The 24,704-nt window shown below is 33.3% G+C and overlaps 2 protein-coding genes across 2 annotated transcripts in view; one reads left to right on the top strand and one right to left on the bottom strand.

The window, feature by feature from the left end:
- LOC145313233 (uncharacterized) overlaps positions 1-24,704 on the top strand; it is a 33,337-nt gene that overhangs the window by 3,209 nt on the left and 5,424 nt on the right. Inside the window, exons 7-28 of the mRNA XM_080152538.1 lie at positions 15-129; positions 559-685; positions 1,103-1,191; positions 1,724-1,801; positions 8,457-8,520; positions 9,099-9,247; positions 9,760-9,970; positions 10,369-10,520; positions 11,026-11,163; positions 11,823-11,886; positions 12,102-12,190; positions 12,491-12,608; positions 13,722-14,141; positions 14,602-14,789; positions 15,151-17,908; positions 18,334-18,579; positions 19,265-19,345; positions 20,307-22,358; positions 22,742-22,912; positions 23,355-23,426; positions 23,944-23,997; positions 24,524-24,687. Coding sequence (XP_080008664.1) covers positions 15-129; positions 559-685; positions 1,103-1,191; positions 1,724-1,801; positions 8,457-8,520; positions 9,099-9,247; positions 9,760-9,970; positions 10,369-10,520; positions 11,026-11,163; positions 11,823-11,886; positions 12,102-12,190; positions 12,491-12,608; positions 13,722-14,141; positions 14,602-14,789; positions 15,151-17,908; positions 18,334-18,579; positions 19,265-19,345; positions 20,307-22,358; positions 22,742-22,912; positions 23,355-23,426; positions 23,944-23,997; positions 24,524-24,687 — 7,600 coding nt within the window. The remainder of the gene's footprint in view (positions 1-14; positions 130-558; positions 686-1,102; positions 1,192-1,723; positions 1,802-8,456; positions 8,521-9,098; positions 9,248-9,759; positions 9,971-10,368; positions 10,521-11,025; positions 11,164-11,822; positions 11,887-12,101; positions 12,191-12,490; positions 12,609-13,721; positions 14,142-14,601; positions 14,790-15,150; positions 17,909-18,333; positions 18,580-19,264; positions 19,346-20,306; positions 22,359-22,741; positions 22,913-23,354; positions 23,427-23,943; positions 23,998-24,523; positions 24,688-24,704) is intronic.
- Positions 2,764-5,574, bottom strand: LOC145313236 (uncharacterized). Its single transcript, XM_080152546.1, has 6 exons — positions 5,397-5,574; positions 4,988-5,139; positions 4,181-4,208; positions 4,052-4,083; positions 3,224-3,290; positions 2,764-2,991 (listed from the first exon to the last, which is right to left on the bottom strand). Exons 1-6 carry the CDS (start codon positions 5,477-5,479, stop codon positions 2,928-2,930), a joined length of 426 nt encoding a protein of 141 aa, XP_080008672.1. The 5' UTR covers positions 5,480-5,574; the 3' UTR covers positions 2,764-2,927.

Genomic DNA, 24,704 nt, shown 5'->3' with positions numbered 1-24,704 from the left:
GTATTGAACTCAGGTAGAGGAAGAGGAGAAAGAGGAAGGTCATGGGAAGCATGTGATGATGTCTATCCTGAACTTAGTCGACTTGGCCGGCAGCGAGAGAGCGGACCAGACTGGAGCTGAGGGTTCCAGGTTAGTTAGGAAAACTGTAGATTTGCTTTCGTCTAGTCTTTATTTGAAGTCATTACATCTTGAAAATTATTGCTTAGCCCATGGGCCATAGCCTTCAGTGTTACCTTCCCTGCCTCCATCTTTTTCTTTTGGGAATCTGAGGTGAATTCTTAAAAAAAAATTGGCTTACTGCCTCACTAAAATCAGTGAGGCTCGCCAAAAATTTAGAGATGATAATTTTGCCTCACTTTTAGTTAGGCAGTGAGCCAAAAAAGTATTTTAAGAATTCACCTCTGTTATCTCCTGATCACAATTAATAATTTTAAAAAGTGAAGTGTATAAATTGTCTAATTGTAAACGTTGGGAATATCCTATTCCTCCATTTATAAATCTATTTATTGAATACCTATACCTATTGAATATTGCATACCTAATTATTATTTTTTTTAGGCTGCGTGAAGGATCCAGTATTAACAAATCCTTGAGTATGTTAGGTCAGGTGATCATGAAACTAAGCAGTGGTGACAAGAATGCATTTATTAACTACAGAGACTCAAAGCTAACCAGGCTTTTACAGGTAAAAAAATTGTAATTTGATAGTTAAAGCGTTGTCAACTTAACTAGTTTAGGGCGCGAAATTGTGGAAGAAAAAAACTTCACATTTTACTTTGTTGGTGATTATAACGCAAGTTTTCAGTTATGGTCGTAATGGATTCGAAGAGTATCTTACCCCGTAGTATCACTGTTAATTAGAATAATACGTACACATCCTTTACAAAGACCTAAGGCATGAGATTTTTGGTTCTCTTTACCAATAAGCATTCATTTACTGGTCCGTCGATATTTTTACAAAGGTTTCGTTTATTGAAAAAATGATTTTTCAAATATTCTCTCTTTATATGACAACTCAACATCTGCTCCATAACCAACTTTGTACATCCATGATTTGTGGGGTATCTCTACGGATGGATATTGTCATCCTTGTTTGTTTTAGACTAGCCTGGGTGGAAACGCCAAGACTGCTATCATTGCAACAATAACTCCAGCTCAGATGAGCGAAGATCAAAGTATTTCAACCCTAAGGTGACCTTTCATTTCAAAATATCGTTGAAAGCCTATTAATCTTAAAATTGCCACTGTTAAGACCTTATAGAATTTATAATTTTTTTTCAGTCGAAATCTATAGCATTTTAATATTATTTGCATCTTTTTTTCCACTTAGACGAGTTTCGGGTATAGTCCATTTCGTCACAACGCCTATTATGTGGCGTTTCGTCGTATTTTCACAGTACATTTTCTCCTATTTCTAGCCCCTGGAGGGGCTCTAACCCTGCGGGGCAATCACCTAACCCAACATAACCTTACTTTTAACCAAAAAATAAATCATTTAAAGCTGCTGTGAAAATACGACGTAACGCCCCTTAAGAGGCGTTGTCACGAAAGGGACTATACCCCAAGATTCGATGATGATTAGCTGACTTTTATTCATTGCTGCTTTGAAAAAAAACTTATTTGTTATATTCTACAAAATATACTAAGTTTAACTAGCCTTTTGATTACATAAACAATCCTACATTTCATTCGTCACGTAATTAACAATTTCACCATTTTTAAGATTTGCAAGTCAAGCTAAGATGATCAAGACTCATGCCAAGGTCAATGAATGCCTAGATGATCAAGCACAAATTAATAGGTATGTTCTTTCATATAATTTTAGGAAACAAAAGTTTTTGATATAATGAATTTTTATTACAATATGAATATTTATCATTACAAATATATAAAATCATGTATAGTAACTTAAAAAAGTTATATTTTAAAAATACTATATACAAGAATATTAAACCCGTTAAAATTTTGATTTGTCGTTTAAAAATTAATTTAAAGGTTAGGTACATAAAGATAAGATCTCCAGTGCGAAAACTTTTAAAGTTTAACTACAAAAAAATGTTGCTAAAATTGATTTTTTTTTAAACTGATAATTGTAAAAGCTGTTTGGGGAACTGAATGTTGCTAGAATCGATTATTAAAAACAAACTAAGAACTGTGTAAATGCTCTTAGCTAGCGATCAAATGGCTCAACGTACATATTTGAACTTCTAATTATATGAAAATATAAAATGTTTTATGACAATGTTGATTCCATCAATTTTATACCGCTAACTAAAATAAAATCTTCTCGAGTATATGTAAAAATGATATGATAAAACATACATTTGTCATAGATAACAATTAGTGTGTAAGATTCACAGGGGTATATATTCTGCATGAGATTCCCGGCTAAGGGGTGGGGGGGGGGGAGGGATGAAAAATTCCAGATGAAAAGAAACCATTTAAACATGCTTCATTAAGCCTTTATATGATACAAAGTGAGAATTATCTCACGTTACTTGAAAATAATTTTAATTTAGTATGTCTATCATAATAAAATACAATTATATACAGGGCTGGATGTATATTTTGCACAAGATTATTTTTTTTTACCGGCTGCAAAATATTTCATTTATCCCCCACCCCCTAGATTTTACCCTAAGTTGGGATAAAAAAGGATGAAAAGATTTTATTAATTTTTATTGTATTATTATTTTATACCTCCTACATATTTTTCGAGTTTTTTGCCCAAGAAAGGAAATAATGGAGAAAAATGTTAAAAGAACCCCTCCCCTTCCCCCGTTTAAGAGGGAATCCCATGCAGAATATAAACCCCTTATAATATGACATAAATACTAATTAAAAGCTTGTTATACTTAATGTTTGAACTTTTGCAGAATTAACACCCTTGGTTAGATTCATCTTCTTGCAGATTCATAATTCTTGTATTAGCACTTGTATAGGTTAAGTTTTGCCTCCTTATTTTGGATTATCAGATGGCACAAATATTTTCTAAACAAAATAAATGATTAGGTATCATAAATAAATCTAATATTTCTTTAATAAATCATACCTAGATGTTACAGGAATCGTCATAAAAAGTTTGTTATAGATAGTACAATTTACACAAATTAACTTAAGTGCTATCCTTTACATACGAACGGACGGACATACGGACCAACCCAACTTCGCTATTGTGATGGAAGACATACAGAAGAACTGATTAGAATCATAAATTTACAACCTGTTTAGTCCATTTCTAGACAGTAGACATTCACTTTGGCCACCGCTGCATGTTAGTTTAAAACAACCTAGAATTAAAACATTTTTGACATGTATAAATTTCATGAAATTAAATAGGAGAAGTTTAATTTTTAAAGTATGAGAACAGCTTAGGTAAATTATATTTATTCAATATTCAATTATGTGGAATATTATGAAACTACTTTCAGTGCAATGGAATCGCTTATATACTATGCATTCAGAAAAGTTTCATGCAACATCTACCACGAATGAAATAAACTAGTTGCAGAGTAACTGTGCCATCATAATGTTTATATAAGGACGTACAAGCTTTTTTCTTTTTGGAGGGTTATAAAATATTGAAATTGAAATTTGAGGAAGGGGGGGGGGGGGTTAAAATGTTAACAGAAAACTAATATTTAAAAAAAAAAAATTGGCAGTAAACCAGGGGTGTATATTCTGCATAAGATTCATTTTTTTCCCCTGCTAAATTTTTTTTTATTTTTCCCCTCCTAGTTTTTTCCAGCAAGAAAGGGGATAAAATGGAAAAATATTTTCAGAACTCTTTTTTTTTTATTCATATTTATTATGCCCCCTCTCACATATTTTTTAGTTTTTTTTCACCAAAAGTGGAGAAAAATAGAAAAAAATACTTTCAGTCTTCTTAACTTTTACATTATTTTTCCCCCCAACCACATATTTTTATTTTTTTTACACCCCCCTTCAGCTGGGTCAAATTTGCAGAATAAACACCCCTGGAGTAAACTCTTCTTTACTCTTCTCCCCCCCCCCCCCCCCAACAACAACCAGTTAGAATTTATAGTCATACCTTCTCTACATGATGGTACGCCTGTGTTATATCTGAAGAAAACAAGAATTTATAGATCTTTAAAAAATAAGAATTATCAAAATTGAAAAAAATAGTCCTAAGAGGATAGGTAATACCGAAAATACTTACATACTTTTACTACTAGGTGGTAAGATATCTGAAAATATAAATAGATTATTATAAACAAAACAAAAAATATGAACAATATTGTCTTTTAATATTTATACAGTTTTGTCTATTGAGGTGATTGAATTCAATGCAAAATTGCAAAAAAAAATTAAGTGAGTTTGTAACAAATATGGTTTTATTTTTAGATTGGGGGGGGGGGGGGGGGTTGTCAATTTTTGGCTATTATTTACTTATCCTTGCTTAATTGTAGCAATCATATGGACATGATATTTTGTTTAAGTGGGGGGTAATTTTTTCTGTTTTTTCTCCTTAAAGGCATGTATTCTAAAACAGAAGTAAAACCCTTATCTTTACCATGAAAGTTGCTCTATTATGATAAAATATGGATAAACCACCACTCGCCGAAAACTGGTATATTCTGCCATTTTTTTGCTTTCTTTTGCCAAATAAGACAATTTTGAACCATTTAAGATAAACATAATGTTTTAATAAAGTTGACCTTTATTCACTTGTGATTTTTTTATTTTAACATTTAAACATGTCTAAACTCTACAAAAAGTGTCCGGTAAAAATACAAGGATACAAATGATACAAAATTTTCAAATATGGCGGGAAAAGCTAAAAAAAATTCGGCGGGAGCGGCGGTTCAGCCGACGTTTTTTCACAAATCTACATTTGTACCTCATTAAAGCAACTGCCATGCAAAATTTTAGCGTTCTTCTACGGTTTTATAGTCTAAAAACACATACCTTTACGGAAAATAAGCAGAAAAATTACCCCATTTCAATGAATAAAATCAATACCTACCTGGTTTTGTGTAAACTGTTATTAGAACAACAACACAAATAACAGCTGCTAAGCCTTGTAGTAAGAACATAAACTGGGGTAGTCGTCTTCTCATTACTTTAATTAGTTTATCCAATCTGTTTTCATCCTTTTCAGGTTGCTGATTGATTTTACTGAAAAAAATACAATGGGTAAACTTTTACAATTGCTATAGCTAAAAGGTTTCAAAAACATTTAATTATTCAAAATTTTATAAAAATATTTATCTCATTTGACTTTTCTGCTATCAATTTTCATTTGAAAATAACAGTAGGTAGGTATTACCATAAGATTTTTCTAACCGCTGGACCGTTATGACTCCGCGTTACAGAGGTCCCGGGAAGGTTTTGCAATTAGCTCCCCCCCCCCCCCCAAGCAAAGATTTGCAAACCTGTTATCTAATTCTTCCATCTGAAGTAAAACTTGATTTTCATCTGCCAACCCAATTTTAGGGTCTTGTATTGTTCCAGACATTTTTTGGAGGAAAAATTCTACAATATGTATTATGTATAAAAAACAAGAATGACAACATCCATAAAAGCGAAGCTCTGAAATGGAAGGACAAACGAACATTAACACTTGTATATTGTCAGAATTGAATTAGTAAAACATTAATGCATCAGTACAAACAATATTGTAAGTAAATTTGTTGCAAAACTGCATAAATAGATGATACTGTTTTTGGGACTTGTTTAAAGAGATGCTTCGCTTATTGCATTTTACCCTGTTGTAATAGGAATCAGTTTTCAAAAAATCAGAAAAATCGGATAATTTTGACATACAAAAATTTGATGTCAAAAAAGTTAGAAATCGACATATTTAAAATGGACGCACGGACATTCTGATATTGATTATAGAGTTGCTACGCTTTCTGAATTGTACCTAACTACTACAGGAATCATCATGCAAAGTTTGGAATCGATAGGACAATTCTAACCTGTTTAAATTAACGAAAAAAGCTAACAGTGACGGACAGACGGACCGACCTTAATTATAGAAAAGCTTCGCTTTTAAAAACTTTACAATAAAGCAATTGGAAAGTATTAAATATAAGTATTTACTATTTATAGTTAATAAAGAAATATAGGCTAACAAGAAAGTGTCCGATGATATGTACTTTCTTGCTTTTAACAATAGCTATAAAACCATACTATGAACATTATATTCACCACACTTCAAATAAATGTTTTCTTTGACCGAACCAAATCAGATTTAACTTTTGATTTTGAACTGTCTTAATGAACTGAAACAAAACTATGAATTAATCACTACTTTATTTCTTCTGCCTATTTTGTTATAAAATTGCAACTAAGCTAAAATTAAACTTGTTTCTTTCTATATTTTGAGTAAGTGAGTCACTGTTATTTTTTTACTCATATGAGAGACAAACAAACATAGTGCAGCTTCACATTCTTATTGAAGATCAGCTTTGGCTCTAACTTTTTTTTGGACTTGAACCCTGTGAAACTTCAAAAATTCACATAAAACCATTTTAAGGTTTTGAGGACCCTAAAATTTTTAAAAATTAACAACCAAGTAGCACAAAGAAAGATTTAAAACTAAATTATATACTAGAGCGATTTAACTCCACTGAAAGAGCTTGCGACGAAAGTTGAAATTTTAACAGGTCAGAAAATTTCAACAGAATATGAAATTACTGTCTTGAAACTACCATGGTTCTCAATTCTTGCGCAACACCATTATATGTGGATATAAAATAGCGCTACTATAAAAACTACTAGAGGCTACTCCCCTAGCATCTAGGGGCACGGTATTAGAAGAGGGAGATATGGGCAAAAGAAATAGCATAAAATCATCCCAACAATTAAATGTAAAAATAAAATAGCATAAAACCATCACAGAAACTTAGTAAAGCTTACATAAAAAAGATAATCCAATCGGCTCAGACAGTTTTGAGATTTTAAGCATCATACAAAAACCATACTTCTCTATTCAAAGGAAAACGACTTTTTTTATTTCATTTATAATAAGTATTACAAAATAATTTTCAAACATTGAAAGTTGGGTTTAGAAAATACGCACAAAGTGATTGCTTCTTAGGGAGAGGGTTAGTTAAGCAACAATTTAAAGAATTTCCGATCTTTAATTTAGTTTCATTTAACAGGGATAAATGGACAGGTCATTGATATCATAAAAAAATATTTTTGTTTGTCAAATTTATTGTTTGACTTCTTAAGATTTTTGGAAAAAAAACTATTTTATGTTTTGTAAGGTATATAAGCGCTAACTTCTAAAAACTTTCCCTTATAAACTAAAATCTAGTTTAATAATATGACTTATTTATCTCATTTACGAAAAGGGAATTTACTGTATTTGTAGAATGGGTAATGATATTTTTTGAGTTAGGGTAATTTATTTTCTCGTATTCGGCACCTCGGGCTAAAAAAAACTGGTTTTAATCTTATAATTGTACATTCTATATCCGCGGAAATCTGTTTATAATACGATGCGTGAAATAACTATTTTCATACGAAACCGATTAATATCCGGTGGATTAGAATCGGTTCTCATCCATACGAAAAAACTATGTCTAGCATAGTTTTCTACAAATATAGAAATGTACAATCATAAGATTAAAACAAGTTTTTTTAGCCCGTGCCTTCGGCATCTGGCGGAATGCTGTTTATAATACGATGCGAGAAAAAATTATTAACTCACCCCTCCCCCTACTCAATTTAGTGCATCAAAAGAGGGTAAAAATAAAAACAAAACCTTTTAAAATCAGATTCAAATGTACCTTTAGGGAAACATGTAAAAATGAGCTTTCATGTAACCATCGCTATAAAAATACATTGAATAAATTATATTTCAAACTAATCCAGTTTATAACATTTTCACGGATTCTGAGCCATACTTAAATATTGTTTTTACACGAATAATACAATAATATTAACATCTAGCTGCAGTTGGAAGGGGGGGTGGTGGAACCCTCCCCCAAAATAGTTTAAACCTTCCATGAACTATAAAAAACTACACTTAAAAAAGAATCATTTTGGTTCAGTGGTTAACGAGATCCTTCATTACAGACAAACAGATCCTGTTCCTTTTTTAAGTACTAGCGGTTCGCCCCTAGCCTCTAGGGTAATTTTTAAAAAAATTAAGTATTTCTGGTGCTGCCATTATTTTGAAGTAGTTTCCCAAGAAAACTATTTTTTTTTGAGTGGGGGCGATTTTCATTTTGGAAAATAGCTTAAAACCACCACAGGACCAATAGGTATATACCCTGAAGAGTAGAAGTGAGATCTTAAGCTTCAGACGGACAGACATCAAGCTACTTTGTATTATAGATAAAATTGGTCCTTTTTTGTAGGTCCGTGCCTTCGGGCTCTTGATGCATACAATATGTAATTAATCTTATAGTATTTTAATGTTATATCCGCGGAAAGCTGTCTATAATACGATGCTATAAATAACTAATATCTGTTTTTAGATTGAAGGCTCAAATGGCGGAGTTATTAGCCCAACTCGAGGGAATGAAGAATTTACAAGTTCAGGTAGGTTCAAACTTTTTGAAAGCGAATCTTTTCTACATATAGGAGAGGCCCTTTTTTACGGATAGCTCTTATTTATAGTTTTGGCACATTATAATTGTTTTATCGTTTTTAAACTTGGTAATCTGATTTTGTTGTATTTTAAATGTGCTGTTACTATATATTTGTTTCATTTGTTTGTCCTTTTAATTTGCTAAGCTTCGACAGAGAACAACTATCTTAGGTTTGGTTAGGTTAGGTTAGGTTAGGTTAGGTTAGGTTATAGGCTAGGGAGCCGAGCGCTGCGGCTAGGCAGGCAAGGGGGCCGAGCACTGCGGCTAGGCAGGCAAGGGGGCTGAGCACTGCGGCTAGGCAGGCAAGGGGGCCGAGCACTGCGGCTAGGCAGGCAAGGGGGCTGAGCGCTGCGGCTAGGCAGGCAAGGGGGCTGAGCACTGCGGCTAGGTAGGCAAGGGAGCCGAGCGCTGCGGGGGGGGGGGGAGTACTCAAATTTTCAAAATTAAAAAAAAAATTAAGAGGAGAACGCAAAGATTTTATTAAAATTCTCCAGAGTTTAAATAACTAATCCGAGGAAACATTTTCAGGGTAACGTTGCCGCTGATTTGCAAGAACAACTGGAAAAGGAGAGAAAAGAGAAGGAGGAACAGATTGCCAAGGTGCGATCCCTGGAACAAAAGATTCTGGTGTCAAGTATTCCCTATAAACCTAGCAAGAAATCTATGATGCAATTCAAGTAAGTGAATATGATACAAATCCTTCATGTAGTACTAGCGGCTACGCACCTAGAGTCCTCGAGGCACATGAGGGGGGTTGATTTCGACTTATTCGATTTAAAAAGAAAAATTTAAAAAAAAGTTTTTTTGAGGGGGAGGAGAGATGATTTTTTTGGGCGATTTCTTTTTGGAGGGTGGTTGGACCCTCCTTGAAAATAGTTATTAACCTTCCTTGGACCTATAAGAAGCTACCCTGTAAATGAGAATCATATCGGTTGAGCGGTTAGTATGATCCTTCGGTACAGACAGACACAAAGACAGACATTCTGTTACTTTTATTAAAAGGATTAAAGGTCAATGACGTCTAAGCTTTTTATTTTGCCGGAGGGTATATAATTAAATGTAAACTTCTTTAAGTATGAAAGCTTTAAAATGGATAGTCAAATTGGTCCATCTCTTAGCGATTTTAACGGAAAGACAAAAATTACCTTTTTACTTCATGTTATAGGATGCATAAATATTTTTTTTAAAGATTTGGAGACAAAGATAGAAGAATGACTTGGGCTGCACCGAAGATGAGGGCAAGTTTTGGAGGATTTCTGAGCAACGCCAGCAAACAGGCTGCAGCACTGGCCCTGCCTCCAGCCCCTCTACCACCACCCCAAGCACCACCTGTACAAGCTCCAGAATCTAATCTACCTAAGCCGTCTCTGCAACGACTGGGCTCCATTGAGGAAGAAAATGTAAGATTAATAAAAAATGATATTAATAATTCCTGAGAAACCAAAAAATAAGTGTGCATGATCCTCAACCAAAAAAGAATTATTTTAGATGTTCATTTAAATTCTGATACTAGGAGAATGGAAGGATTCTTGATTTCGATATTAGATATTCTTATCTAAGGTTTAATGTTTACCAAGTTCATATTTTACAACACCAAACTTGAGATAGTTATGTCCCATTAAACCTATGGAGGGAGGGAGACATTGGGGACTAGAATTTTCACTGGTTTCTTAAAGTTCTCTCTATTGTTGGTTTAAAAACTTAGGATAATTATCGGTTAGTACAAACTAGTATCTTAAGACGAAGAATTTTAATCTACTGAAGGGATAATTTTATTTATCATAATCTTTTTACCTAGGAGCCTGAAGAGAGTAAAGTTAACATGAGAAAGAGAAGAACGGTGATGTTTAAATCCCCGGAGCCTCCACAATTTATGGCCCCACCTCACCTGGATTCCAGCACTATTCTGGACATCAGTATGGACAACGGTACACCGAAAGCGTTGATAAGGTCAGAATTATGTAAATTGTGTTTTTCTTTACGATAAATGCCAACAAGGACTAACTGGTTTTTTAAAGCAGTGATGTTGGATATTTTTTGTGTAAGTGAACTAGGTTTCTGTATAAAATATTTTATACAAAAAAAACTTCATCCACGGTTTTATAAGAAAAAACTTTTTGGTATAGTCCCTTTCGAGATATCGTTTTTTAAGGGACGTTTTGTCGTATTTTCACAGTAGCTTTTCTCTTTTATCTAGCCCCTTCGAGGGGCTCTAACCCTGCGGGACAATCACCTAACCTTAACCAAACCTAACCTACTTTAAAAATACGATGAAACGCCCCTTAAAAGGGAAAGGAATTACCCGAAAAAACTTTTGAATATTAAGCAATTTGTGACGAAGTATCAGCAAATGTGTTGCTGAGTTCAATGTGTAAAATAAAAGAACATGACAAAATCCTGTAAATCTAATGCTAATTCAAAGATTTACAACAAAAAATTTGACAATGATATTTAGGGACAAGTATAAGCGTGTTTCAATCCGGTTATCTCAGCGAGAGGAAGAGCTCTCCCAACGGGAACATGAGCTACAGCTTAGGAAGCAAGAAATCAAACAGCTGGAGATGGAATATAAAGAACTGGAAGAATTTGGCAGGTAATATCAATGATAACCTCACCAAATTTATAATACAAAATTATGAATATTGAGTCAATTTTTCGCAAATCACAAGTGGTGCGTCTCTAGTATTCAAAGTGATACGAAGGGGGCAGATAAATAGCTTATTCCAAGGTTATATCTAAAAAGAAAATTTAGAATGTTACTGGGTCTCTTTCACACTTAGATTACGAGATCTGTACATTAACTCCCCTCTCCCCCCTCCCCTTAAGTATACACTCAAAAAGTTATATCTAAAGGGATAGTTGTATTAAGGGCATTTAACAAGTTTGATTGCAAGCATATGTATGTTACAAGAATACCATCTTACATAAATATTTTTTTTATTGCAATAAATAGCAATCAATTAGGCACCACCAAAATAGTCAAAATGCTGTTTTTTTGTGAAAATAAGCTAGCTATATAAATTGCATATTATATATCACAAGAATACGATTTATAAGTCTTGATGTTTTTAAAACTACGTGGTAGAAAATTTAAATTCTTTCAAATATATGTCTTACAGATGTAGATTAATCTAATGAACAGAAAAATATGCAGTTCACTAAATTCATGTTTAAATGTACTTCGTGCAACTACCCCTTTATGCATTTATCAACGTTTTTTTTTTTTTTTTTATCGAATATGGCACATTTTAGGTTGGAACAAGAGGCAGGCGTAGCAGAAACAAGAAGGTCCTCCTCCCTGTCTAGTGAAGATATGGTAAGTTCAGTTTTGTGAATTAAAGGTTTCCTATAATTTGATTAAGGACGAGTTAAAGTAAAGTTTATGTATTGTCTTTAGATTTTTTTAGAATTGAATTGAAAACTGAAAGAATACGTTAATTTTAGTAAACAAATAAATAGCTATAGGTAATTATTTGCTATTGTTAAAATAATAAGATCCATCTTTCAATTATCATACTATAACTATTTCAGGATAAATTAAAGATTTTGGAGCGTAATTTTTCGGATGCAGAAGCCCTTAATCTGGAGCTGAACAAGAGTCTCCACGAAACAAAACAGGAAAAATTCCTCATTTGTAAATAGAAAAATCTTCTTAATTGATTTTTAAATATTTCGAAATAAATTAAGTGCTTTCCAACCCTATACTCAGTTAATAACATGATATACCCTCCCCTCCCCACCTCCCTATTTTCGAAATAAATTGAAAATAATGGGAAGGGGGTGGAGTACTTTCGTTGCTTAGCTAGTCACTGAGGAAAAAAATTGCTTTCTTGGTCCAACCACAGCTCTTCCTCATTACTTACTTTAAAACAGATCTAGTTCTATTCTAATTCAAATGAGGAATATTTAAACCAACAGGAGCTGGAACGTGTCAATTGTTTATACCTGGAGGTGAAAGGTAACTACGAGGAGCTTCGCGCCAGTGAGGCAGATTTGAGGAAACGATGGGAGACATTAGAAGCTGAAAGTAAAGTCCAGGTAATTTTATTTTTAAAAGATGGAATTAAGGGGGGGGGGGAAGTTTGTACAGTTATAGGAAATGAAAATTCAGTATCAAATTTTGCCCTGGCCGTTTGGGCTTGTTTTTATAGTTATCAACCTAATTCTTTTTGTAAACTCTCTTATATGATTGGATCTACCTGTAAAACTTTGAAAATTGAATTTTGGGACTTTCCCTCTAGGGGCTAGTGGGGCAAAAGACCCCCCAAAACACTAAAATTTTAAGTTATAAGCTTATTTTTAAAGATATCGAGCTGATTTTTTAAATGGAACCTTTTATTACATAGATGAGTTGATTAGCCACCCCATATTTCATTTTTGCACTTTACTTCTAGGGGCTTTTGGAGTAAAACAACCCCCTCAAATACAAAATTTACAAGTTTTGAGCTTACATGCCCCTAGAGGTAAGGTGCAAAAATAAAATGGGATGGCTAATCAACTCATTTATGCAATAAAAGGTTCCATTTAAGAAATCAGCTCGATATCTTTAAAAATAAGCGCATAACTTAAAATTTTAGTGTTTGGGGGGGTCTTTTGCACCACTAGCCTCTAGAGGGAAAGTCCCAAAATTCAATTTTCAAAGTTTTACAGGTAGATCCAATCATATAAGAGAGTTTGCAAAAAGAATTAGGTTGATAACTATAAAAACAAGCCCAAACGGCCAAGCCAAAATTTGATACTAAATTTTCATTTCCTATAACTGTACAAACTTCCCCCCCCCCTTATTTCAGTGAAGAACACAAAACAAGGATGACAACATCCAGAAGCAGCGAAGCTCAAAAATAAAAAAGTTATATAATATCTTCGCTACTTTAAAAAAGATTTTAAAAATATTACTTATCAACCTATGAAAAAAAATTGGTAGTAAGGTTTTTGATTAATATCTCGGAAATGGGTAGTTCAAATTATTTTTGCTTTTATTGGAAGCTTAATGTATGTTTTAATGTGGTTTTATGGATTTTTTTCTCCTCAACTTCAAAGTAAGGAAGATGAGGTTGGGGGAATGGGAAGGCTTTATGACCATGAATTAAATACAGTAAGTGTATACAATATACAATATGATTATATTCAAATTGTTTTTTTTTTCTTCAGGTTGAAGCCCTGAAGAAATTAATGGAAAAGTGCACAAACCTGGAGGGACAAAAACAAGACTTTGACATGAAACTGGAATTAAGTGTTGACCGGAAACAGAAAGAAATCAGCCAGCTGCGCAGCGCCCTGGAGTGTGCTTATTCTGAAATATCAACTCTAGAAAAGTGTGATCCCTCCTCAGTGAAGGCCCGGGTAAACAAAACTGTTGAATTAGAGAAGCAAGTGGAGCAGCTGCAAAAGCAGCTGGAAGAACAACAGCAGTTAGTAGCTGCCACAGCTGAACAGCAGAATAATCTTGGTGGTGATCCTGACAAAATGGAGAAGCTTGAAAATGATCTTGCACAGCAAGTTGAAATGGTTGAAAATATGAGGATGAAAATAAATGAGTTGACTGCGGCTCAAGAGAAAATTGAGAAACAGGTATACATACATACAGTGATTCAATTATGCATTTGATTGATGTATTATGCATATTAGGTATTTATATTAAAACAAGGACAAAAGAGTAGTAACATGAATAAGTATTTTTAAAATACAACATGGAAGGAATGGTCAATAAATCATAAGAAATGAGATTTTATTTGAAAAACTCATTTTGTATATTTTTGTTATTATCTTAGCTTGTTTTATCAACAAACTTATTTAAGTCTTACATGCTTAGTTAGGTATAGACTATACAGTAACCCATCTTCTTATAATTAAGCACAGATATAAATACTAGTTTATTTGCCATCTGTAATAAGACGTTACGTGGTAACATAACTTACACGCACAGAAGTTAAATACTAAATTGTTCTTATCGTAATTACTAATATTTTAAAATTTTGCAAAAAGTTTTATATTTTAAGTATGAAACATGCTAATATAAATTTATATTTAGAATAACGAGATAGCACATCTCAAAGAAGGTTTTGAAGCCTTATCCAACGAACTCGACAGTTTGGCCAAAGAGAAATGCAAGCTGGAGGATGACCTACGCGCTGCCCAAGTTAATGAAGGTCAGGGACACTCAGACGCTCTACAACAGGAGAATAATGCTCTCATGGAAACTGTTAATCAATTATCAAGGAAATTAACTTATTTTTTAATCATTAGTGTAAAAGTTACACAAAAATGTTTTAACTTTAAAATTTTATTTGCTCTCTGAGATATTTTTCCAGTCGTATTTTATGAAAATTATTTGCAATTTTTATGTCTCTTTGAGAAGTTAACTTCCACCAATTCTAAAATAATTTTGTTAATTTCTTGGCAATTTTTCATAGGATTTTAAATTTTTGTAGGTTTTCATCTCTTAACATGAAAGTACCTTTAGTATCTGTTATTATTTCTTCTTAAAAAGCATAGGAAGTTCTCAAGAAGACAAATATTTTTAAAAATTTGTAGGTATTTAAAATATACAATATTATAAAATAAGATAATTTCTTTATAGTGATAAGAAAAGTCTATCTGAAGAAATTGAAAATCTAAAATCCACTAAAGCAGAGTTCGAAATGTTGAAAGAAAGTTTAGAGCCTTTACATGAACAAATAGCTGAGCTTCAACAAGCTAAAGAGAATGCTGAAGCACATATAGAATCCAGAAAAACTGAAGAAGTAAAAGCCCTAGATGAAGTCAAAGAGGAGCTTATTAAAGCTCAAGCAGTCATTGCTGAAAAAGAAACAGATAAACAAGCCTTATTGGATCAAATCAAATCAATTGAAGACAGCAATAAGGAAATTCAGGAAAATGCTTTAAAGCTGGAAAAAGAAAAGAATGAGTTGAAAACAGCACAAGACAAACTTTCCAAGGAAGTAGAAGACTTGAAATCTTTCCAAGGTACAAATGATTACAACAGGCTCAAGGCACAGTTTGATCAACAGTTACTTGATAAAGAGAAAGAATTGATGGATATTCAAGAATTATTAGAACAGCAACACTTGAAACATAGTGAAGAAATTACCAAAATGAAGACTCAAAGTCTAAACTCTACCCTTCCTTCCGAGAGTATGGACAATCTTAAGATTGAACTTGAAAAAGTTAACAATCTTAATCTTCAACTCAATAGTCAAGTTGAAGAATTAAAGGAAGTATTAAAAAATTCTAATAATGATGGTCATGACTTAATTGCTCTAAAGGATGAGGTTGAAAAATTAAAATCCGAAAATGTTACCCTGAAAGAATCTGCCAAAAATGTATTCAACAACACTGGGCATGGAAATAATCAAGATAAAGAGGAACTCAGCTCACTTACACTGGAACTCAACCGCCTTAGAACAGAACAAGAAAAGCTTTGCAATGTGCAAGATGAAAATATTGAGTTGAAAAACAAACTAGTGAACATACAGAACAACTATGAGAATGTTAAACTATCAAATGATAAATTAAAGACCTACCAGAAAGAAAATGATGAGCTGAAAGAGATTATGGATAGAATGAATGCTGATATTGAATCAATGAGAGATGCTTCCGTGAAAGGAGAAGAATTGGAGACTGAAAATAAAGCATTGAAAAGAAAGATTGATCACTTGACAGATGTTAATAGGGAACTTGAAAAACTAAAATCAAGAAGTGGCCAATTAGTTGAAATTGAAAAGGAGAACCATGAAATGAGAGACTGCTTAAGAAAGCTAGAAGAAGACTTATCACAGCTTAAAACTGAAAATGCTGACCTTAAAGAGCAAAATGAGAATATTTCAAAGTTGACATCTGAAGTTGCTGAAAAAGAACAAAGATTTGCTCAGGTTCAAGCAGAAATGGATAGTCTAAAAGCTTCTGCAAAGAAAGCAACTGAATTATCACAAGAGAATGCTGACCTAAAAGAGGCATATGAAACTATTGCTTCTGATCTTGAAAAATTGAAATCTGAACTAGAAACTTTTGAAGACAACAATAGAGAACTAAAACAGAAAGCTGACGATGCTACAAAAATACGCGAAAAACTTAAACTTGTTGAAACGCAAAATTGTGAATTAAAAACAAATCTTGATGGACAGATGGCAGCAAATATGAACTTACAGCAGCAAATAACAGATCTTGAGTCAAGAACATCTGAGCTAGAGACAGAAGTTAGGAATGAATCAGAAAAGGCTGAATCTTCTGAGGCTGAACTTACTATCCTCAGAGAGGCTAATGCACACTTGCAAGAAAGAATAACAGATATGAAAAAGACGGCAAATGCTTCAGATGAAAGTGTAAATGCTGAATTAGAACAACTTAGAGGTAAACTAAGGCAGCTTGCTGATCTAGAAGCTGCTTATAATGCTAAGGAAGAGAAACTTACTGAAGTTCAAGAAGAGTTGGACTGCCTTAAATCCTCAGTTGATGAACTTTCTGAATTGCAAGATGAATATCAATTATTAAAGTCCAAAGAACAGGAGTTTGCCAAGGCACAGGAAAAAATTGAAAATCTGCAGAAATCCCATGAGAAATATTTATCCCTGCAAGAAGAATATGATTCCCTAAGATCCAAAGGTGTTGAGTTGGCTGAAAGATTAAAGACAAGAAATGAAGAATTAGCTGAGGCTCAAACAGAAATTGTTCGCCTTCAACAGATTGAAGAAGCTTACAACAGAAATCAAGAAGATCTTAACAAAACTGCATCAAATGTGGACTTTAATGAAATGCTAAAAGCAAAGGAAGAAGAAATAGTTGAAATTCAAGAAGAACTAGACGCCTGGAGGTTTAAAAGTAAAGAGATTATGTCTCTATTAAGTGGAGAAGATAATGTTATAGACACGGAACCTAAGTTATTAGCAAGAATTCAACTGCTAAGAAGTTATGAGGATCAGTGCACTAACCAAGTCAATACTACTAAAACAACAGACAATGAACATATGACTAATTTAGAAAGAGAATTGGAAGAATACAAGATAATGGCACTAGAACAAAAGGAGATGTTGCACAGACTACAAAACCAGAACAAATATCAAGAAGAGTCAAATGATACTCTAAATCATGATGTTAGTGCCATTAAAGAAGAAATTCAGCAATTAAAGACAACAGTCAATGAAAGTCATATTGAAAAGAGTTTTGTAGCTAAAAGTACAAAATCAATTGCTGACATATCCTGTTATGACATGGATGGTACAATGGACTTTACTATTGGTGCTCTCAAGGCAAACTTCACCGCTCCTCTGAATCAAACTGGATGTGGATCAGATCTTATGAGTGAACTAGCTGCTGCTAATCAGAAGAGCAAGTCTTTGAAGGTTAGTTATTTAGTTTTGTGTAATGAGATAGAATATTTGGAAGAAAATTTTTCTATGTATAACCCTATTTTATTTATAAAGAAATAAAGTTTTTTGTCTTGTTATTGTTAGATTGAAATCATGGGATGGTTTTAACCTTTTTTGGCTCTTCGCTGCCATTTCGATAACAAAGATCCCAGATTTAGAATCTAGTGGGCGCTATCGCTAGTTTTCTTTTAATGAAATAATTCAGTGATTGTTTATTGTTAATATCAATAATATTTAATTCAAAAAATTAACACCAAAAAAGTATTAGTCTTTTCATTCAAATCTTTATTAGCGGTTTTTTAGTGTTGTGTGTGCATATGAAATATCTTATCTAAATAGTAGTTGCATTTTTACTTTTTTTGTTTACTTGACCCCTTAAAATCATTTATATTAAATAGGAGGCTACTCTGCTGCAACTGAATGCTACACTCGGCAACCTTGATGATACCCTGCGTCTGTGCATGGACTTGAGCATGCTGCCCCCGCCACCTCCATCTACCAAGGGAGGATCTACATCCTCAGCTGGAAGTGAGCTGGATGAGAGCTGTACAGCTGCGCACAGTCCACCGTCATCAGCTGCCAACATGACTGTAGCTGCGGCAAATGAAACTTTTAGCGGCAAAATGATGATTGATATCAATGAGGTTAAATATTATTTTTAATATTAAAATATAAAAATCATTTTATATGTACCAAAAAATCTTCTTCCAAATTTATAAAATATCAAAGAAAGGCATCAAGGGGGTCATTTTTTTCGCGTAGGTTGGTGTTTTAAACTTTAAAAAGGAGTAGAACCTTAAAGTTTGGCATGGCAGTTGCTTTAATATGGTACAATATAGAACTGTGTAGAAAAGGCGGCACTGCCGCCGGAAACCGGTATATTTTGCCAATTTTTCTTTGCTTTCTCGCTGAATTACACAAATTTGAATCATCGAAGACAAACTTATTATTTTCTAATAACGTTGACCTTTTATTTGCTCTAGACACTTCGTCTCAAATGATTAAAAATTGTCTAATTTGGTGAGAAGAAGCGAAAAGAACAAAAAATTCGGTGGGAGCGGCGTTTTTTTTACAAATTCACGTTATATCCCATTAAACCAACTGCCATGCCAAATTTTAGAATTTTACACCTATTTAACACCCTTCTTAGACTGACATATTTTTAAATTTAATTGATTGCTAGACATAAAACAGGTTTTTTAAATCAATATGTAGTAGGCATTTTTAAAGATAGGTTTTTTTTTAGATGACCCTCCTTTGGAAGTTAGTCTATTTCCCAAGCATAACTAATTGTGTTCATTGTTTCTATATAAAAATATTTTATTTTAGATTCTTGAGATGAAAAACCAGCTGGAATTATTACAGACACAACTTATTAACTTTGATATAGAAGAATTTAATAGAAATAAGGTAAAACTCATATTTTAGTGTAATTATTATATTCGTAGAAGATTCATTTTCTATCTATCTATCTATATTAAGCGGTGTGCATAGAATTCATATTAGATATAAGAATAAAATACCTAATTAAGCGAAGCTTTTCTTTAATCAGGGTCCGTCCGTCCATGGAGAATAGCTCTTTTCGTTAATTAGAACATGTTAGAATTATCCTATCGATTTCAAACTTTACATGATGATTCCTATAACAGATAGGGAAGATATATAATATATAGTGTAGTAACTCTATAATCGTTATCCGAAAGTCCGTAGGTACATTTCAAACAAACCGATTTTTAACTTTTTGTATGATAAAATTATCATGATATAAATCTAATGTTTAGGATAATGATTTCTAGGAATACAAGGTAGAATAATTTTGCGAAGCATCTCTATAATAAAGTCCTAAACATGAAAGTATGTCCTTAATAAGTTCTGACACTCTACAAATACATATTAATATTCGTTTCACTTATCTTCTATATTAAGTCTTATGGATGTTTTCATCCTTGTTTAGAAGAAATCTAAATCTATAATACAAAGTAGAATGAAGTCTGTCCGTCCGTCTGAAGCTTAAGATCTCGGTAACCACTGAACCGATTGGATTCTACTCTTTAGGGTATATACCTACTGGGTCTGTGGTGGTTTTAGGCTATTTTCTTCGGGGGTGGGACACCCCCAACCCCCCCAAAAAACAAAAAAATTCCCCCCTTTTTTTTTTTTTTTTTTTTGCAGAAGATTTCCTTGGTCCTTTTTTTGCAGAAGATTTCCTTGGTCCTTCTTTGCAGAAGATTTCCTTGGTCCTTTTTTTTGCAGAAGATTTCCTTGGTCCTTTTACAAATTTCACCTTAATTTTTTTTGATCACCTCTTGGGGCAAAGCCTCTAGTATTAAATTAATTGAACTAGGTATTTCCTACGAATAATATTATTAAGGTTGAACTCATGGTGTTAAAACAAGAAAATGAAGCCTTATCAAAGAAAATAACAGATCCCGGCACTACAAATGAAATAGAATTTCTTAAATCTCAATTATCCGAGGCCAACGCAATCATTGAAAAACTAAAAGTTGCCCTGTCTTCCAATACACAAATTCCAGATCTAGAAGAGGAAATAGTAAGGAAAGATGAAGAAATATTATCTCTACACGAGAAACTTAAATCTGTCAGCCAATATTTGCAAGACAAGGATAGTAGTGCAGCATCTAACTTTGTAACATTACAGGGTAAGTTTATTTCTAATGAGAAGAAACTGGATCACCTCCATAACGTGAGTCTTGATGAGAAAGATGATATTCAGCTGAAACTAGTTGAACTCAAAGATGCCAATAATGTTCTAAAAACTAACCTGGAAGTTATGCAAAATGAGAAGAAAGAAGTTGAGGCGAATCTTGAAGCAATGCTGAAAACCATTGATATTCTTCAAGAGAAGTTGAATGACAACACAAGTGCTAAAAGTGAAGAATCTTCGGACTTGGAGGAAATGAGTGCAGCTCTGTCTGCTGTTACTGAGGAAAATAATCAGCTGAGATCAAAATTATCAGCGGCATGTGATGAAAAGGAGAAATTGTCCATTAAATCTAAAAGTTTAGAAGAGGCTTGTGGAGAATTAGCTGAAATTAAAAACTCTTTGGTGAGTCTAGTAGATGTCAACTCTAATTTGGAGAGTAAAAATAAAGAATTACAATCTGAAAATCAAGCTTTGATTGGAGATAACAATAATGTAAAGCAAATTCTTTCTAAGCTTGAAGAAGACTTTTCAAGTACAAAAGCAAATGCTGAAGTTCTAAGAAACACTCTAACTGATATGACAGAACAGATTGAAAACTTTAAAAAGCTCGTTGGTGACATTAGCCAGGAAAAAGATCAATATGAGTCTTTACTGGAAACCGTGGCCAAAGAAAAAGATGCAATCTCAGAAAAGAATAATAGATTAGAGGATAGAATAAGCACTTTAGAAACGGAGCTAAAGAACTCTATGTCCAATGATTCTTCTAACAATAAAGAGCTAGATTTAATTAAATCAAAATATGTTGACCTCCAAGAAGATCATGATCATGTAAGACAAATGGTTTGTGAACTAACGGAAGAAAACGACACATTAAAGGCCAAATTAGATGACATTAAAAATAAATCTGATTCAAGTGAAAGTCTCTCAGCATTGTTGCATGATAAACAAGAAGAAAATAAGAAGTTAAAAGAAACTCTAGCTGACTTAGAATATCAGTTAGACTCCCTTAGAAAGACACAATCAGAATTGCCTACTAAAGATACTTCAGATGAGTTGGAGAAAACAAAAGCTAAACTTGCTGGTCTCAATGAAGACAACGAAGAGCTCAGATTCCTAATAAACAAAATGGTAACAGAAAATGAAGAACTCAAGAACAAAATATCACAATCAGAATCGTCTATAGTTGATACTTCAAACAATGATGAGCTAGAGAAAACAAAAGCTAAACTTGTTGATCTCAAGGAAGACAACGAAGAGCTCAGATTCCTAATAAATAAAATGGTTACAGAAAATGAAGAACTGAAAGAACAATCCATAGCAGCTGCCAGCAAATCAATCCATCCTGTTGTTGAAGATCTAGAAATGTCCAAAGCTAAGATTGTTGACTTAAATGAGGACAATGAAAGTTTAAGAACTCTTATTAGAGAATTATCTGAAGAAAACGAAAGTCTGAGGGAATGTCTCAAAGACTCCAGCGATAAAGCTGAATTTTCTAATTTGCGAAGACAAATAACAAATCTAAAGGATGAAAATGAGGAGTTGAAAGAAAAACTTAACTCGAATGAGACAGATGAAAACCATATAAATAAAGATGAACTCGAGCAACAACTCAAGGAAACCACAGATGAAAATAATTGCTTGAAAGAAAAGATTGAGGAATATAAAGAATTGTTAAGCACAAAGGAGCGGGAACAAACAATTTTAAGATCTGCCACAAAAGAATCTGTCAGCAATAATTTGTCTGCCTTGGAAGAGCAGGTAGTTTTTTTTATTTGTATACTATTAATATTATTAAAAGATAGATGGATGTTTGTCCTTCCTCTAGAGCTTCAATTTGATGGATGTTGTCATCCTTGTTAAAATATGTGTTATTAAACGCAGGGGCTGCTATTCAGCAAATTCATTCAATTTGAAATTGCCGCCAAATTTAATGTTTTGTTGGGGTAAAGCTGGCGGATAACTTGTTTTTCGTAACGGAAGGAGAATGGGTAAGAAGGGGAGAAAAAAGAGAAGGGGGTTGTGGGTAAATTTTCCTTTAGAATTGTTTGTCAGGATCACATTCACCTGTTCTTAAAAATTTAATTTTTTAAAATAAAAGTTGTGACCTTAATTTTTGTATGTCAAATTGTTGAAAATTTCAGCTGAAAACTGAAGATCTAACCAAACGAGCAGAAGAAATAGAAAAACTGCGTTCAGAGTATGAGGACAGAATTGCAGAGTTAGAGTCCCAACTAGCCACAGCTTTACGAGGCGCTTCATCACCCAGGGATTTAGATACTAACCCTGATGAGAAATCAGCTGCTCAGATTAAGGTAATTTTGATCAGTTTTGCAGGTTAAATCCAGCTTATATCAACAATGAAATAAATTCGGGAAAAAAACACGAAACCTATAAGTGATTTTCAGCTGTCGTTGATTCGTTGGGTGCAACATATATACTTAAATTGACGACCTTTATGTCTGTCCCCCAAATAATATTTTAGATTTAATATGCTTGTTGATCATACCTTATACCTGGGTTATATCCACTCCTAACCAATACAAAGCTTCCTTTCATGAAATGATTTTAATGTTAAAGGAACCAAGGCCAAAAGTTTTTGGTAAGAATGATAATAATTTCATATTTAAATGAATTAAAAGTTGCAAAATTATTTTTAGACGTCGTATTCACATAATACATTTTGAAATTCTTTACTTTAGTTGGAATTAGATAGTCTTAATATAATATACCTAATTATATTTTGTTTACATTTAGGCATTGGTTGATGAGAAAAAGCAGTTGGAAACAAAATTGAGGGAAAGAGAATGGGAGCTGTCTGGAATAAAGGTAACGTGGATAATGATATTGATACCCTTCCAAGGAATGGCACAACATAAACTTGTTTCTGATGTTTTCTATCTAGTATTTATGTGCTTAGGCAAAAATAAGAATAAACTTTATATGAAAGTAAAAGGATGTATGTTTGTGTCTGTCTGTGTGTGCTCGCTAACCGCTCTGAACCGATATGTTTCTCCTTTACAATGAATCTTCTCATAGGTCCTGGTAGAGTACCACCTCCCTCCAAATTTTTAATGTTTATGTTATGTCACGAATTTGGCATAGGATAACCTCTTAGACCTAATCGACTATTTCAGCTTAAAACATGAAACATAATTGAAATATAATTGGGGAGATGTCTCAGTCTATGAGCCTCTTTTTTTATCCCAACCTAACAACACAAAGAAAAAAGCAACTTCTATGGCGCCAAAAATCCCAGTCCTGCGACTCTTTACCATCCCCCAACCCAACCCTACTACCCCATAAATTCATACATGGCTTAATAAAGCTCATAAATTTATTTTAGGTTGATTTGCACAAAGGTGAAATAAACTTCCAGAAAGCCAAGAAAAGACTCCAGGTAAGCAGGAAATATAACCACTACTTAGCAATATTTAGGGATTAGACAATGAACTCTTAAACAAATATTCATCCAATAATGATAAAACAAGAATACCCCTTTTGTAGATTAAAATTATTAGTTTTGAACTATTCAATCAATATTCAGTAAAAGTACCCAAAGATTTTAAAAAGAATTTTAATATTTGAATCCTCATGTTTTGCAATTATTTTGATTATTTACTTGCTTATGTCTATAAATATTTTTCTCGTATTCATTCGAATCCGGTGGATAGGAACCGGTTCTCATGAATACGAAAAAACTATGTCTAGCATCGTTTTATATCCAGTTTTCTACGAATATAGAAATGTACAATCATAAGATTAAAACTAGTTTTTTTAGCCGGTGCCTTCGGCACCACGGGGCTAAAAAAACTAGTTTTAATCTTATAATTGTACATTCTATATCCGCGGAAAGCCGTTTATAATACGATGCGAGAAATAACTATTATAATACGATGCGAGAAATAACTAATCTCTCTCCACAGGATGAGTTAGAATATGAGAAGGAGCGAGTTAACAAGCTGAACACCAGAATCCGTCACCTGGAATCTGACAGGATGGAGGACAGCTTCAAAGCTCCAGCAAATCCTGTGTCCAGGGTGGCCAGGTCCAGTGTATCCAGGTCAACCAACACGTCCACGGCTGACTGGCAAGTTTCTTTTTTTT

This window comes from Acartia tonsa, chromosome 3 (assembly GCF_053477335.1).
Source record: "Acartia tonsa isolate MP-2025a chromosome 3, ASM5347733v1, whole genome shotgun sequence".
NCBI classification, from domain to species: Eukaryota; Metazoa; Arthropoda; class Copepoda; order Calanoida; family Acartiidae; genus Acartia; species Acartia tonsa.
This window is presented reverse-complemented; position numbering and strand designations above follow the sequence as displayed.

Bases quoted from the DNA above. Each gene is read 5' to 3' on its own strand.
- LOC145313236 (XM_080152546.1), bottom strand. From the start codon at position 5,479: ATGTCTGGAACAATACAAGACCCTAAAATTGGGTTGGCAGATGAAAAT. The intron at 5,140-5,396 runs GTTTGCAAATCT...TATTTTTTTCAG, and splicing joins ATGGAAGAATTAGATAACAG to TAAAATCAATCAGCAACCTG. The intron at 4,084-4,180 runs GTAAGTATTTTC...TGTTTTCTTCAG, and splicing joins CCACCTAGTAGTAAAAGTAT to ATATAACACAGGCGTACCAT.